The 16,074-nt window shown below is 40.4% G+C and overlaps 1 protein-coding gene across 4 annotated transcripts in view; it reads left to right on the forward strand.

The window, feature by feature from the left end:
- Nucleotides 1–16,074, forward strand: part of LOC121297225 (calcineurin-binding protein cabin-1-like) — a 69,880-nt gene that overhangs the window by 19,185 nt on the left and 34,621 nt on the right. For 2 of the 4 annotated variants that reach the window (XM_041223383.1, XM_041223384.1), the window contains exons 24-31: nt 117–287; nt 868–957; nt 1,143–1,300; nt 2,428–2,624; nt 7,116–7,181; nt 8,389–8,568; nt 9,116–9,525; nt 15,393–15,506. In XM_041223383.1, coding sequence (XP_041079317.1) covers nt 117–287; nt 868–957; nt 1,143–1,300; nt 2,428–2,624; nt 7,116–7,181; nt 8,389–8,568; nt 9,116–9,525; nt 15,393–15,506 — 1,386 coding nt within the window. The remainder of the gene's footprint in view (nt 1–116; nt 288–867; nt 958–1,142; nt 1,301–2,427; nt 2,625–7,115; nt 7,182–8,388; nt 8,569–9,115; nt 9,526–15,392; nt 15,507–16,074) is intronic. The other 2 variants (XM_041223385.1, XM_041223386.1) reach the window with 2 other exon arrangements.

A 16,074-nucleotide genomic window follows, 5' to 3' on the forward strand; every position in this document is an offset into this window, starting at 1 on the left:
CAGTGATGTGTGTGCGCTGTCTCTTTGTCATGCTGATTGCTCTTGTAGAGGGTCCCCGGTGGGGCTGTGCTGGTGTTCCTGGGGGTGCTCCTCTGATGAAGCCCTGTGTGTTGCAGATGGAGGAGCGGAGGGACAGCATGCTGGAGACGGCCTCACGCTGCTTCCAGGCAGCCTCTCGATGTGAAGGGGACGGGGACGAGGAGGAGTGGCTGATCCACTACATGCTGGGGAAGATCGCAGAGAAACGCAAGCAGCCCCCAAAAGACTATCTGCTGCTCTATAAACAGGTCTGGATTGAGGTGCTTGCATTCTAACTACTTCAAAAGCGTCACTGAAGACAGTAAAACCAGCTGCAAAGTGTTACGAAGTTGAGGTTAGAATAACCAAGACATACATTACATTGCCGATCTTGGCTGAAGCTCCCTGGGGTTAAGGAAGAAAGTTGGCTAAGGAGGGTTACGATTTTAGGAGTAATTCCGAATTTTCTTTTTTTTTAAATCATTGCTGTAAAAAGTAAATGCCAAAAGTCTCCTTGTCTCTCACAAGATATAATTACCAGTAAGAAAGCCTGGAGGTGAGATGCCTTTGGCGCTGAGGACTAACCTTGAAGTCACACAGGAAGGAATTGCCGTTACTGTGCGTGTGATGCTGGAGCTGTGCAGCTTTTGAAGCAGGCAGATCTGGAATGTGTTTTTTACAGCTCGGTGGCTCGCACTGATTGGTGCGATTACAATGTTCTGCAATGCTTTATTGTACAGTTAATATATACCATGACCAAGAAAACTCCAAACTGAGTCTGTGAAGCAGATTTAATTTCATTCAGTTGTTTGCTGTGAATTCCCACCCCCGTTCCTCTGTCTTCTTCAGGCGGCTCATTACTTGCATGAGGAGGCTGCCCGATATCCCCGAAAGATTCACTACCATAACCCCCCTGGTCTAGCCATGGAAGCTCTGGAGGTACAGTTTTATTGTATTGCGCTGTGACTAGGAAAAGAGGAGTTTATTCCAAAACTAAAAAAGTATAGTCAATGTTTTGTTCTGTCTGCCCCGTAGGTGGTCTCTGTGTCTTGCACAGACCACTCCTCAACACTAGGATAGCCTGTGTCCCTGGCAATGCTTTTTAACTGTGTTCACCTGTTCAGCTGCACTTCCGGCTCAGTGCGTCCATCCTGAAACTGCTGGAGGCAGGGGAGGGGGAGCAGGCGCTGGACCGGGAGATGATGTTTAACATCCTGAAGGAAGCAGCCGAGGGGGCTTTCGCCCGTGGAGAGGAGAAAAACACTCCTAAAGGTAGTGAAAAGTGAGTAATGGCCTGCCTTCACTTCTGTGTTTCTTGTACAATGCCTTTGTGATTGGATGGAACACATAACCATAAGAGAAAAGGTTGAGAAAAAATATTACTAGTGAATTGAGTACAGGCGTTCACCAGTCCTGAATTCTTTCACCAAGATAAAGCCGGTTTTATTAGGCATATTTTTTCCATGTAGTTATTGCCATTGGAGACAGCTGGAGCGAAACTTGGTAGGCTGTTCCAGATGACCACTCCAGTATGTAATCAATCCTCCTCTTAAAAACATACCACCTTTCAAGAAAGCGTCCTAATTCGTTGACTCTCAAAGGGATTTGAAAACTTTTCTTCCTCCTGTTGTAGCCAAGCATTTCATTTGTTTTATTTCACAAGTTTAATTAATGTACTGTGATGGATACAGGTATTTTCTTGAACCATGGGATGTCCTTTAAATGAAAGGATTGCCAACAATTGTATCCCTTTTGCAAATACTTTACGATGACTTTGTAATAAAGTGAAGTAAATGTAATGTGTGCTGCGTATTGTGTTACATGCACAATGCTTGCTTCCTCTGAAAAGAAGTCTGATTGGAGAATGGGAAATGTAATCCTTTTGGCTGTGCAGGAAGGGAGCTGATTAGTGCATTGCTGGCATTGGGGCTGAGCAGATAAAAGGCAGTTTAACTCTGATCAGATCACACCCAAGTCCAGCTGGTTCTGCTGCATGGGCAGTGATAGCTCTTTGCTGATTGTGAAGTCTGTTTCCTGGGCGGTCATGAAGATTACTTGTCACAGGAAGATTAGGGTTATTATCCAACGCTGGGAGATGTACTCTGGACTAGTTTATTGAGTAGCAGAATCTGGTGGTTTATGGAGATGCCCTTTCCCTCTGTCTTTCTGAATGTCATGCTTTGGTTCTCCACATTTTTATTATTTGTTCTATTTTTCTATCATTTTTTAAATGTACTATCCACTGTGGGGGTGAAAATCCCAGACAATAGGGGATGTGCTGGAGGCACACGTCAGTATATTTGTCGTACTTGCATTGTGAATTCTGTCTATGTTCTTTGCAGTGCTGTGTGTGTGCCTTGTCCAGATGTATGTCTGTTCATGATCCACCTTGTTTTCTTTGCTGTCCAGGGAGAAGCCCTTTTCAGTGAACGATGACGACTCGCACTCCTCAACAGGAACGGCACAGGGTCCCGGGACGTACCTCCAGTCCACCGGTCCAGGTCTGACATCACCACCTTACACAGCCACTCCGGTGGACCACGATTACGTGAAACGTAAAACCCTTCGTCAGCAGCAGCAGAAGCAGGAGCAGGCCCTGGCTGATGGTACAGTCCCTGTTCTAGATCCTGCCACTCCAGGGAGGTGCGGGGACTACTGTAATGATCACTACACTGGGTAGAAATTGGATGATGTTCCAGCCTGATAGGGAGGTGGTAACATGGGCAATATGGCTGCAGGTCAACCTTTTGATACAGTGCCTGTTTATTTTTCTACCGTTCTTCCTCTCATTCAGATTGAGATTACCCTTGTTTTAACTTAGACTTGATGCCATTTTCACTGATTTCCATTTAAGTGACTAAAACTTTATTTTTGTTAGTTAGAGTGGGTTTGTCTTTTTGAAAGGTTGTTTAAATCCTGAGAGTTACGAACAATGACTGTAGCAAAGGATTGCGAATTGAAAGAAAAGCATTGATTGCTTTTATAGTGTCAAACAGGAAATATCAGTTGCTGCCCTTTGCCAGCTGAAAGCAGTGTCTTGCTTTGTTTTCCACCTGTTTGTTTTCCTCACATTCTCCCATTAGATGCTCCTTATCTAACTTTTTTATTATTTTTTATTTCTAAAAGCAAGTTGGAGAGAACGGTTTATAACAGCATGCTGCAATCCTCACTGGGGCTGACACGGTCCCAATTCAGACCGGTTTCATCTCAGACTGCTGCAGATGGAAAACAAAATGAGACCTCCTAATGGTTACACAACAAACAAACAAGGCACTGTTGAGGGTGAATTTCTTTCTTTATTAAGGCTTTTCTTCTTTTGCTTGTCTCCCATCCCTCTGAGCTTTGTTTTTCCTTCTGCTTCTGATCCACCTTCTAGTGTTTCCTACTGTAGCATATACACTTTCACTGTGTCTGGTCTCCCATTGACTTCTCAAGATTTTATAAGAAGATACAGTCTGGGATGTTGCATGGGTCCTTTTTTAAAATCAGTACTGCAGAGGGTCTCATGAAGTAAAGAACATTCTGCTTTCCAAATTAAGGAAGCTACTGAACAACACAGAAAACCTAAGAAGCATCAAACAGTTAATTGTGAGACAACAGTGACGAGAAACCCAAAGTGTAGCGGTGATAGTGTTGTTTATAGCCTTCTAGAAACATCTTGATGAAGGTTAAAGGTGAGAATCTGATTAATGACACTCACGACGACTTTGCATCAGTACTGGTTAATGGCAATGGAAAAGACTTAACATGTATCTTGTTGTCTTTACTGTTGTTAAATTGTATGTAATATACCTATTAGAAGCTTAATCAATTTAATATAAAACAGGTTCTCCTGTAACACAATACATCTATAATTTCAAACAAACACAGAAATCTGTACATTTTATAGCGAGGCATTTGGAATGTGGTTGTTGTTTTGTGAGATTCTGCTCATATTTATAGCATGAGTGTGAGGGATTAATGTATGATGCACTGTGAGCGGACAGAACAGACGGGACTCCGCTGGGGTGAGAATATCCAAATACTGAGCTCAGGCATGAATTCACAAATTTAAAGAAATGAAACTTCTTCAAAAAGATGAGAACTATTAAAAACCTACCTTGTGGTGACTTCCCTGCTTAGAGAAATAATTGTTCAAGCCTTTTCCCCTCTTTTTGTCCTGTGGGGAGTTATGGCATGGATTCATAAATGACAATGTGATGGGACTCGACAGGATGGTGCAATACAAGTATTTTTGATTGATTTATTTTTAATCTGAAGTACACAGTTTATTGTCTGCATTTCCATAGAGATTATCTAACGACCTTTCAGAATTTTTTTTAATTAGTTGTTTCTCTTGGAGGAGAGTTAATATTGTGTTGCTGATGATGCCTATCAGTGTAGTGCAGTTAAAAAGCAAATGCACATCTGTACACATTTTTAAGATGCAATAAGGAATGTTTTATTTGGGGACGGCTCTCATTACATTGAGTTAGTCTGTCTAACTGTATTGGATTCACAGGTTTATTGTTGCCCTAGTATGCTGTCCCGTGAAGGGATCTCTCCCACTCCACTGCTGAAGTTCACTACTGTGAGCGGTTATTTATGTGCCCACCACCCGTTTTCGTTGTAGGCGGCAAAGCTCGCTGTGTGTCTCCGAATGTACGTGTTCATATTCGGCAGCTACAGCAATACCTTGGCCAGCAAATGCCAGCGAGCTACCTGTCATCGTTCACTTCACCTTGATTTAATGAGGTTAGGCTGACAGCTAGACAGCTCGTCGGTTCCTTTTGACAAGATTATTATACTTCTGTGATGTAGGGGAGTGGGGGGGAAAAAACCCAATCCTTACTTTATTCAGTACACTTGGGTGTAAACAGCCTGAATAAACTCCTACACAGAAGAATAACATGTCCTAATAAAGTCTGCAGCAGATGATAGCCTGTTATCCCCTGTCAGGGATGGCTATCGTAGACGATGGGCAAGCCGCACACATTTGTAACGTGCTTCTTGATTATTATTATTATTATTTTTACTTCAATTGTCCCAAGGACTAGTCTCGTCAGGGAGAGAAGATTATTGTAGTACAACTGCATCATTTTTAAAGTTGCTAAATAATTAAATCCACACACAGCATGCTGCTGCTGTCAAGATGTTCTCTCTGGGCTAAACAGATCGGTAGTCCATCGCTGGCCTGAAAATTATACCCACAGGGCCACTCTAATTCAGCATTAGAACGAGGCCATTAGACTGCAGCCGCATGCATCCTGTTAATAATTGATTTACTTCCAGCAATATCAGTTATCAATATACAGCTTTCAATGCCACCTGGGTTTGAGCAGTCAAAACTGGATAATGTGCTCTGGCTGTGATTTTTAATGGTAGTAAGTTTAGTTTTGCTGTGTATCTTGTTGTAAGAGACATCGTGTTGCACAGTTTGAGCTGCCAGAACCTTATACAATACGACACCCCACCCTGTATTAACTCCTTTAGTAAAGCACATTCATTTTCCAAAGAACAGTGAAATATGGCTGATTGATGTGTTAAGGTACTTGTTGTGTGCTCCATCAGCTCATAGTGATCATACATTACATGAGAGGCTGTAATTTACATTATTTTATACAAGAGAGTTATTTGATTACATGTCAGCCTCAGTATTGGTCCTCTCTTATGTAATTTAAGTGAAGTCCCTGCTCCACTTCTGTAGGGTTTTCCTCTGTTTATAGTTATTGTTTCATATTGCCTATCTGTTAAGCTTGCACATTTGTTACTGTAAAGAGACTGGTGTTCTTGGGAACCACTTGTCCAGTTTTGATGCAACTGTGCACAGTCGATATTCTACATGGTTACCGACAACTGTAATGTTTTCCTTGGGACAGCGGTATGCCTTCTGTTGGGCACTGTACTGTTATTGGAAAATAACCTCGATCCATAATGAAGCGTTACCTGGGGCTTTGTTCCTACCCTGTACAGTATGTCTGTATTGCAGCCATATTGCCTATATTCCTCTAAGCCTTTCCAGACTCCTGCCTGCCTGCTTATTCTCTGCCTGCTTGCTTCTGACATAATGTCTGCTTTTTCATTTTGTATGCATGCTGAACCCATGGGGTGAATGCCTGCTGAACACATGCAATGTCCTACAATCTTCCTTGTGTTCTGTCATTCGTCTTTCTGCAGTGATAAAGAGTTGATCTTTGGAATCAAAGAACAGTGACCGCTTTAAAGATGGTTATGTTGTTTGTGCATCTAGGGAATACCACAAGGGGATAGTAGCAATCACCCAACAGTTGAGCAGTTAGAAGTCCCCTCTGATGCCAGCCACAAGAAACACAACAGCCACAGCATCACAGATTTATCTGGGTGAAACATTTTTATTAATAAAAAAGGGGTTCAGTTAAAACACCAGGCAATATTTGTGTATTAATGTGTTTATTTGAATCACAAGTAAAAACATATGTTTTTAGTTTTTCAAAATGGCAATGTATGTTCAGTACAGTCTATCTAGGCAGTGTTTATTGTGTAATTATCCATTAGGGCTTTGGACCAAATGTGGTCCTTTCAGCTTTCTGAATGTAGCCTTTGACCTCTGATCCTATATAGAATCATCCAGAGCGTACCTCTACAGAGTTTGATTTATATAGATTGAAATACAGAACCTGACAGCCACAGCCTCACTTTTGTATAACTTTGTATTGATTGGCCAGATCGATCATTCTATTACATGGATAAACACAAATGGCTGAAGCTCAGATTTTTTTATTTTTTTTTCATTCACCATTATTACAGTTGTGCCAGTTGAAAATATGCTAAAGCTTACATTTCTGTAATTTCGACATCATTGAATAGGTTTCAAAAGATGCCCTGGCCTTTTATTTCCCAACTTTAGATCTTAAAGGTTTATAAACAACAAACGTGTTGTTTCCTCCTTTACTGCCAAGTAAAAATGTCTACAAAAGCATTTCTGTTCTGCTGTAAATACCTTAAGAGTGTACCTTGTACCTTGTTTTATATGAAATTAGATTTATGAAAGATGAACCCCCCCCCCCCCCCCCCCCCCCCCCCCAAACTACAAACTAAAAAAGTTGTTTAGTCATAATACAGCCCTGTATCATTTACAGCAGCCCCAGCGTTTGACCATGATTACTCCCTGCCCAGCATTTCAAAATGGCAGACACCAGTGAATGGTATTGGTATTATTTATTTATGTGTTTACTTGTCTATCTATTATTTTACATAAAAAATAAGTTTCTTACTAGAGAGAATGTTTGTCTTTAAGGTCAAGTAAGGATATGTAGTAAGAACTAAATTCAAGTTGTCCTTTAAGCACTGCGGCAGCATTCCTTTGCTTTTGGCAAAAGTTTAAAAAAAAACAAAAAACAAGAACAATTATGTTGTAATGAAACTCAGAACAGTGCTTACCTTACTTTTCAATAATTTAGGAAGGTTTTTATTTTTTTATTTCCCCCATGTTCCCATTTGAATTTAATTATTTTTTTTTTTTTTTGTTAAATTTAGCAGTTGTCTGCAGAACAGTGTACTCTGGGACTAAACTGACGTTGCATTTCTGAGCTGAATGAACATTTTGCCACTGAAAAGGAATTCTACCTCAAAAGTTGGGATGGATGGGAGTTCTGGTTTGCAGTGTCATAGATCACTGAAGGGCTTGTGTGGGTGATGCAGGGGTATAAAAGGGTTCACTCACAGCTAACAGTTCTCCCGCAACTCAGCCGCCACTTTATTAAGTGTAGTGTAGTACTGTACAGGTGCAACGTAGCAGAAGATGCAGACACCTGAAATGCCATATTCAGAACTGTTTATTCACCATAGGATTCAAGCGCAGAAGGCACAGTCCATTCTCAGGGGGCCGTTGAGCATTTTGATGTCGGTCACAGTGAATTTTTTTTTATTGATTACATATATTGTTTGCATACTTTAGCCAGCCTGTCTTGTGATACTCATTGTGGGTTGATTCATAGGATGTCCTGAAGTTGTATGCATTGCTGTCATGTGGCTTTACCAGTACACAGTAATGGGGAAACCGTAGAGACACCTTGGTTGTGGTGCTTATGATTCCTCCAGAGGAGATGCTTTTCTTGGTGGTGGTTTGCACTCTTTTTAATTATTTACAGGACCGTGTGTACAGTACTGTACCTTATTTTATTAACATGGGAATTTTCTGGCACAATTTTCTTCTGTTGAATAAAGCTTTACTGTGAGTTAGACATAACCAACAGGTCCCAAGCTTAGGTGTGACTAACTCAGCTTGTAGTAGTTCTGAAGTGGTGCTGGTTCCGTGGGGGTACTGGCCCATTCCCAGCACTGCCTCTCTGTAGTGCTGTTTTCACCAGTGTTCTATATTGTGTGTGTCTGTCTCTGTGTTTTTTCTGTCAGAGCGTAGTCAGGACAGTGTGGTGGTGATGCTCTCCGACTCCAACTCCACACAGGACCTCTTCACTGACCCCGCCAGTTCCCAGGACAGCAGCCGCAAGGTGCGCTCTGGGAAAGGTAGCGCCTCCTCGTCTGAGAACACCACCCCATCCAAGGAGGGGCAGGGCAGGCCAGAGGAAGCGGGTAAGAGGCAGGGAGCTTTGATCCTTCTCAACGCTGGTCCTGGAGGGCTGCTGTCCCTCCTGGTTTTTGTTCCAATTGTACCCTAAATTACTTAATTGGACCAATTAAGTGCTTATTAGAAGCTTAATTGGTCCAATTAATCATTTTAATGTACAGTTAGAACAAAAGCCAGGAAGGACAGCGGCCCTCCAGGACCAGGGTTGAGTAGCTCTGCTCTATACAGTGTCAAGGTGGAGCACATACCACATTTATTATAACTTTATTGCATTGGTGCTGCATGAAAAGTTGTGACTTCAGTCATGTGAAACTAAAACGTTCAATATGTTTGTGGTGATAATAATTACAGTCATAACACCTATAATAAAACCTTATATCATATTGCAACTATTGTAGAGTATTAAGTGAAAGATTAGAAGAAAAGAATGCGAAATACCTGCAGGAACATTGTCACATCTCGACACCTGCAAGGTGAATCTGGAAGTTTTGGTTTTAAAGTTAGATCTGTTTTTACTCAGTTGAACATATAACATATTTAATGGCTTTTTAGTGTTTTTCAAAAGGGGATTGGAAGAGAAAAGTGAAGACAGACCTACAGATTTCCTTCAACAGAACATGGTTGATATAATGGACGTGTTGGATGCTCTCTCTCAAGAGCTGGGAGAAATGCCGACCCAGAAACTCCCAGCTGAGCCGGTGCTGCCTGCGGTACCAGCCACCCCCACCAAAACCGCTGCCCTGGCCAGCACCACCAGCGTGACCCCAGGCAGCGAGGCCAGGAAGAAGCTGGACCTGCCGGGCGATGTGCCGCAGAGCCTGCCAGAGGAGCAGGGGGAGCAACGACGCCTCCTCACTGACATGTGCACCCAAGCCCTGTTCCTGTGCCTCAGCCGCTTCCCACAGCACTACAAGAGCCTGTACCGTCTGGCTTACCTCTACGCCAACCGCAGGACCTGCCAGGTACATTTTTAAAAAGGCGCATAGAGTAGATAAGATCCATGATACTCGCAAGGGAGACTATTGTCTCCAAGCACAAAGGATGCATCCTCGCGTTCTAGCTGTTGTGATAAGTGTTTCTGTCATTCTTCATTTTAAGGTCCTGTTTTTTCTAATAAAAGCTAGTCAGTGACGTGCCCTCTTCCGCTCCGAGTTTGACAACCAAATCAGTCTTTCGATGATAGATTGCTGTGCAGTCCGTAGACTCTCTACAATAGCTTATCACAACTGTACCTTTTTATTTATTTTTTGGTAATTTCTTTTAGAATCCCACGGAAAGTGAATGCCAGAGAAATTCCACTGATAATATAATAATCCATACAATATGGTAATCTTTGTTTTTAAAAATAAATTCTACAATTCTGCTAATGCATAATCTGACGTATGTTTTGAAGTGTATTTGTAGTGTTGCTTTTTGCAGATTTTGTTTATGATTTTAAGTGTTAAAAGCTATGGATGGTATAAAAGCAGTAGCGTGCAGAGAGGAGCCAGAAGCACAGCTCGGTGGGGTTGTGTTCTTGACAAGCGCGTGGGTGTCTGATCTGCCTCGTCATTCTGCTCTCTGTGTTTGTACAGCCAGCCCTGCATCTGCAGGTTATTTTGTGCTTCAATACTGATGGTTTTGGAGAACAAACACCCTTAAGGAATACAGAAGTGCATCACTAAGTCTAGTTCTGATTGTATGGCAAAGTTAATATGTGGTTCTCGTAATTACATAGGGTTACATTTTTCACCGTCTTATTATCCACAAGGTATGCCAGACATAACACATATTCATACATCATGAACTCTTTTGGTTAGTTGTGTTACGGATGAAGAATGCTAGGAATCTATGCAACCTTTTAAAAACTACAAAAGCTGAAGATTATTTCTCTTTTTTTTTATTTTTTATTATTTGGCGTATTTCTATTCTCTGTGTTCTAGGAATGCAAACCCCAGCTTGTTGTCCTGTGTTGTATTTTTTGAGGCTGAATGGATAAATTGTCTTCGTGTCTATAATGCAAAGGCGGGGGACAGAAACATTTTAGAACTGAGAAGTCTTTCATTTTTAGCTGCGTTCTAGCACAGTACCTGAGCTTCAATCAAATCGGTATGTGTTTAAATAGATGCTATTACATCAAGCGCCTAAAAGACCATATTTCTATTTCCCCATCAAATCCAAATCTTGTGCTATATGTAGAGCAGTATATTAATATATCTGCTGTCCCATTATTAGTTGGAGGGTTTTCAATGTTGAACAGACTATACCAAGAGGTTTCAATCCACGCTGCATTTTAATATGCTGAACATATCAAATGTATACCTTGTTAAACTGAAGCAGTGCAGCAGTGTCCTCATTAAGATGTGTGAAGTTGAGAATGTAATCTTGTGTAACTGGCACGTCTGTGAACCAGGGAATGGAACTGGCCCTGTATAGTCTATGCTGGTAAACAGTGTTTACGTGTCACTGTCACTGAGAATGTTGGCTCTGCATTAGATTTGCATTGGAATCTTGTGTGTAATTAGTTAAAATACAGGCAAACAGCTGGCTTCTGTTACAGTCTGATCTGTGCCTTACTTCTCACTGCAATTAAAAGGATCTCGGCTAAAAGTGTTGCTGCCTGTCAATTTCATGTCTAAAGTTCTAGTTCACGAAAAAAAAAAGTTTAGTATGTTTTAATGCGCTGGACTTATTTTCCTTTAGCACACGTGTTGCATACCAGGGCATGTATTTTGTCGTTTGTAGTGAAACATTCAAGGTTATTTCACAATGCTTGGATATATAGGATTTGACAACCTCACCCCAAACACGTTTTGAAATAAATTCTTTGTATTCTCCTAAACTGTTTAATCAGCATAGATGTTAACTAAACACACACACACACACTAAACCTCTTACAAATAAAATGCATTTGCTTCCATTTACGCAAAACTTGATATCGTATGCAAATAAGTAATCCTTTGAAACTGAAGCAATTAGGGCATGTTCACGTGGTTTGAATGTTGTGTGTGTGTGTCAGGCTAAAGATCCTCAAAGCTGCGTTCATATGAATAGGTCTCTCTTACTGGAAATGTAAAGCGTACAATTACCCCATAGAACAAAAGTGTTCTGAAGCCATGTATTGTAACCCTTGTCATTGTGTGTCGCTTTGATTCATATTGTGTCATGTACACACAAATGACAATATGGTCTAAACAGTATTCGGCTTTTCTCAGTGTGTGATTATCTCAAATCTATTCATAGTTGTCTCGCAGGTTGTGATTTTAATTGAGCTGATAACATGTTCTACAAAATACAGTTACTGTACAAAGCCATGAAAGACAAAAAGGTTTTTTTTTTTTATAGCTACTGTGAAATAATTTCATAAATCTTACCTGTCCTGCATCTCCATTCTCTATCCTAAAATGTGCAGTTTTGAAAGAAGCACATGTTTTTATATACGTTTTTATTAAAGTTTAAAATATATATATATTAAAGAGCTCAGTATGCGTGACTTACATTCTGGTAGTCTGTTACCCATGTACTTCCTAGGTCACTGCAGCAGTACAAAGTGTATTGGGGTCGACTCTCAAAACAATAAACAGCAATAAACTTTAGAATTTAAACACCGGTTCTACAGCCTTTCTACTCTGAGGTTGCATTTAGAAAGAATGCAGTTCACTCAACTACTGCCATGCCTGAAGCAGGATTCCTTTGCATGGAACAACTGTTACAGAGCAACTTACTGCCCTTTTCTCCAGTTTCATTTCACTGCTGCTGTATACTGGATTAGCTATAGGTAGAACCCATTGAGTTTCTGGAATGAGTGAATTGGCATTCCACTGTGAATTTAGCTGGCAAAAAAAAAAAAAAAAGACACACTTCTTCGTCCGTCAGACAGATATTTCAGATGCCGTCATCAGTATTGGACTTGCTGATTGAGTTCTTAAAGTTGTGGGTTAATTTAGTTGGAGACAGCTTTAGGTAGAAATTTAACTAAATGCCTATAATGAAAACTTAAATATGTGATGATGAAAAGGTTTTACAAAACACAGACACCTGTTTTTTTTTTTTTTTTTTTTTTTTTATACCTTCTTCAAGCACTGTGCTGTGTATCTGGTCAAGGAAACAGGTTGTATTGTATTTTAAAAAATTAGTAGATTCCTCAACCTCTCAAACAGCTGCTACGTCCACTCTCCATCGCCCCCAAGTCATCTTAATTGAGATCCCGAAACCTAGTGCATTATCACAACAGGTTTGTTATCTGTTCCTTCCAGGCGCGCACTTGTACCCTGAAGGTTATAGTACAGGCACACAATGAAATATGAGGAAGCTCGCATCAAAGCTAGGGGTAACAAGTTGACAGTGTTTATTTTTCACAGCTGGCAGCTAGGCTTTGTTTGATCAATAATATTTTTCCAGTCTGGTTCTGCTTTAATATTTAAAAGTATAGTCGGATGTGGGATCATTTAAAAAAAAAATCTGGTTAGCCTTAGTTCTGGCTATGGCAACCAAATCTAAACTCGGCAACAGAGCCCAAATAAGTGTGTCTGCCTGTGTGTGATTGTTCAGGGGTGTTTAAAGAGAAGGCCAACGGCACGCAAGAATACATGCATTGAGGAAACACTGGCACTGCCTCTTAAGTGTTGCTGGAATTCCCTTTTTAAACAAACCTAATCTGACGTGTCCATCAAAACTGCCTGAGGCGAGCTGCATTATTTATAACAGAGCAATAGCAGTTAAACTGTTCTATCCAAGGTAATGCCAGCCTTCTGGTAAAGTGGTCCACATGGATTTGGAAGTTGACTTAAAGGCACACTTGAGACATGGGCCTATATTAAGATACGACATGCGTGTTCATCCATCACCTGTATCTCGAGTTACTACAGTTGTGATGAAAAATAACTGTACAGAAAGTTGACCCTAGGGAAACTATGAAATACTTTTAATTATACGGAAAAATAAATGGAACACGAACTGTGTGTGTGTATATAATATATGTAAAAATGTGTTTAGTTAGTTATCTTTCTGACACTACTTGAGTGATCCGCACTTGTGAGTGGAGTAATCCTCTCCTAGTCCTGTATTAAAACCTTTACAAACTGGATCAAATAAATTGACCACCAGCTTACTTCTACTTTATGTTAACACTAAATTCTTTACCTCTCACCCACTAAATGAATACAGTATGTTATTAATTTGGTTTATTGTGACTTGGAACAGTTTGTTTTAGTATGTTCTGTATTGTTTACTAAGTGGGGAACACTGTTAGCAGTGCTGAGTTAAATTACTCAGTTTCTGAATGTTTGTTTTACTTTTATGATTGTGCTTTTGTCAATTTGGCAGATTCAGTAAGATTAATCAAGGCAGGTTTTCTAGATGCCATTACATCATCAATGGCTAAAGATCTGGAACACCTTGTGTTCTTGACTAATTAAAACAACAGTTGGTGTGATTAAGTAATTTAGAGCTCAGATTAAACGAAAACCAGAAAACCAGGACCAGGGTTGGAGACCCCTGATGCAAAGAGTAACTTTTAGTTATTACACTTAGTGGACACATATATGAAAACACTAAAGCCCTCCTTTTAAACTATTTTTTGTACTCATGGGAGAAAAAGTGGCACACATTTCTTATTAGATATACCGTTTCCATTTAAAAGTTGCAGCCTGCACCCATGCACATGTTATGTTTTTTCTTACCAGTACTTCTCAGTTTCTGTCCCTCCTGACATCACTGTGGTGTTGGGGCTGTTGTATACCTGCAGTGTTTTTTGAACCAGGCAATTTTCACTCCCACAGAGTGTCTCTGCACAGTAGACGCTGCTAACAGCGTGGATCACAAATCCTCCGGGTTAACAAGAAGCTGCAGTGTATGCAACAGTCAGAGATGCTGGGTTCCATTTTGAAACTGCGTGTTTGTTAACAGAGAAAAAGCACATTCTAGAACAAACAAGAAATCCCAGTGGCTTATTGTACCTGCACTTTGATAACATGGATAAGTACATAAGCCTACCAGTAAATAAAATACCCATTTCAAAAGGGGATTATAATAATCTTAATGAAACAAATTGCACACTGTGCAGACTGTGGTACGTGCAGCTTGCTTACTGTCTGATTTTCCTTTTTTGTGATTGAATATGTAAATGTGTGGCATAACACAGTAAATGGTGTGTAGTGCCCCCTTGGACAGTCAGGGTCCTATTGATTTTAACATTTATCTTGAGGCAACTTTAATTCAGTAGTATAAGACAATCATTTATTTATTTATTTTAAACTGTTCCTCGTCCATCAGCTTTGCAGTCTTGAATATGGAAGCGCACCTGTACAGAGAGCCAAATGTCAGGCTCCACCATGCGGTATTCTGTTTTATAAGTACACTGTTGAAAAGAAAATGCTTAGCAACAGTGTTATTTGGAACAGTGCGATCTGTTCATTTTTTTTTTTTTTTTTTTTATTATTATTCTGTAGTTATAGTTGAATGATTGCAAGATAGATTCCAAAACAAAAGGTTACTCATCACTTTCATCACTTGTTTGTGTGTGTGTGGGAGGGTATGTTTAGCCCGCCTTCATTCAAGTTTCTGCTGCAGTAGTTTGGATGGAAAATGGACAGTTTTTGGCAAAATGTATTACAAACAAAATGAAATGTATCTTTATTCACTTACATTATGGCTCTGTTGTATTATCTATGCTACTCAGTCATTCAAGTAATTTACTTTAACAAGTAATTTGTCACAATGTAACTGTAGCTTTAAACAACATATTTTCTTTTTTCTTTCATACTTAGTTCTAGGCGAAGCACTATCCACCACCTCCATGGGTCTCTCTCCACACACACACTCCCTGATTTTATATTTTGTGTTTCCACAGAACCTGCAGTGGGCCCGAGACGTGTTGCTAGGAAGCAGTGTCCCATGGCAACAGCTGAAGCACATGCCAGCGCAAGGACTTTTCTGTGAGAGAAATAAGACTAATTTGTTCAATGTAAGTGACATCATTACATATCTATGACTATAATACTAAACAATTTTGTTTACCTGGTCCACATAATCTGTATAATGGAAAAGCACTGATGGGATTCAGTGACAGGTGATTTTGATACTGCACTGTACTCCCCTCTGTTATGAAGTCTGTCAGTTTTTGGAATTGGACTCGAAAGAACCATTAACCTGCTTGCTCTTTAATAACACAAGCCCCCCCTTCCCTCCTCCCCTCTCCATTTTGCGTACCCTGTTTACACATACTTGCAGGTCTAAAGTGTAGGCCTGTTAGGTGCCATTACTGGAACCTGACTGGGTTCACTTCTGAAAAAACTAGCAGTCAGGCAGGCTTATCTTTAGCAGTAGAGTTCCCAGTTTTTTGTTACAAGGTATGGACCTGTTTTCATTTCTGGCACTTGTTTAGTGCTTTGTTTCATACTATGCACAAAAGTGTATATTTTACCATCAACTACAACTGCAATATTGACTTTGCACCCCTTTTAAAGTATGGAACAGGGTTGAGACTGACTGTCAGGTCCTCAGTGGGTTAATGTAATAGACATTGGAGGTCT

Source organism: Polyodon spathula, chromosome 22 (assembly GCF_017654505.1).
Source record: "Polyodon spathula isolate WHYD16114869_AA chromosome 22, ASM1765450v1, whole genome shotgun sequence".
In the NCBI taxonomy this organism is placed as follows: Eukaryota; Metazoa; Chordata; class Actinopteri; order Acipenseriformes; family Polyodontidae; genus Polyodon; species Polyodon spathula.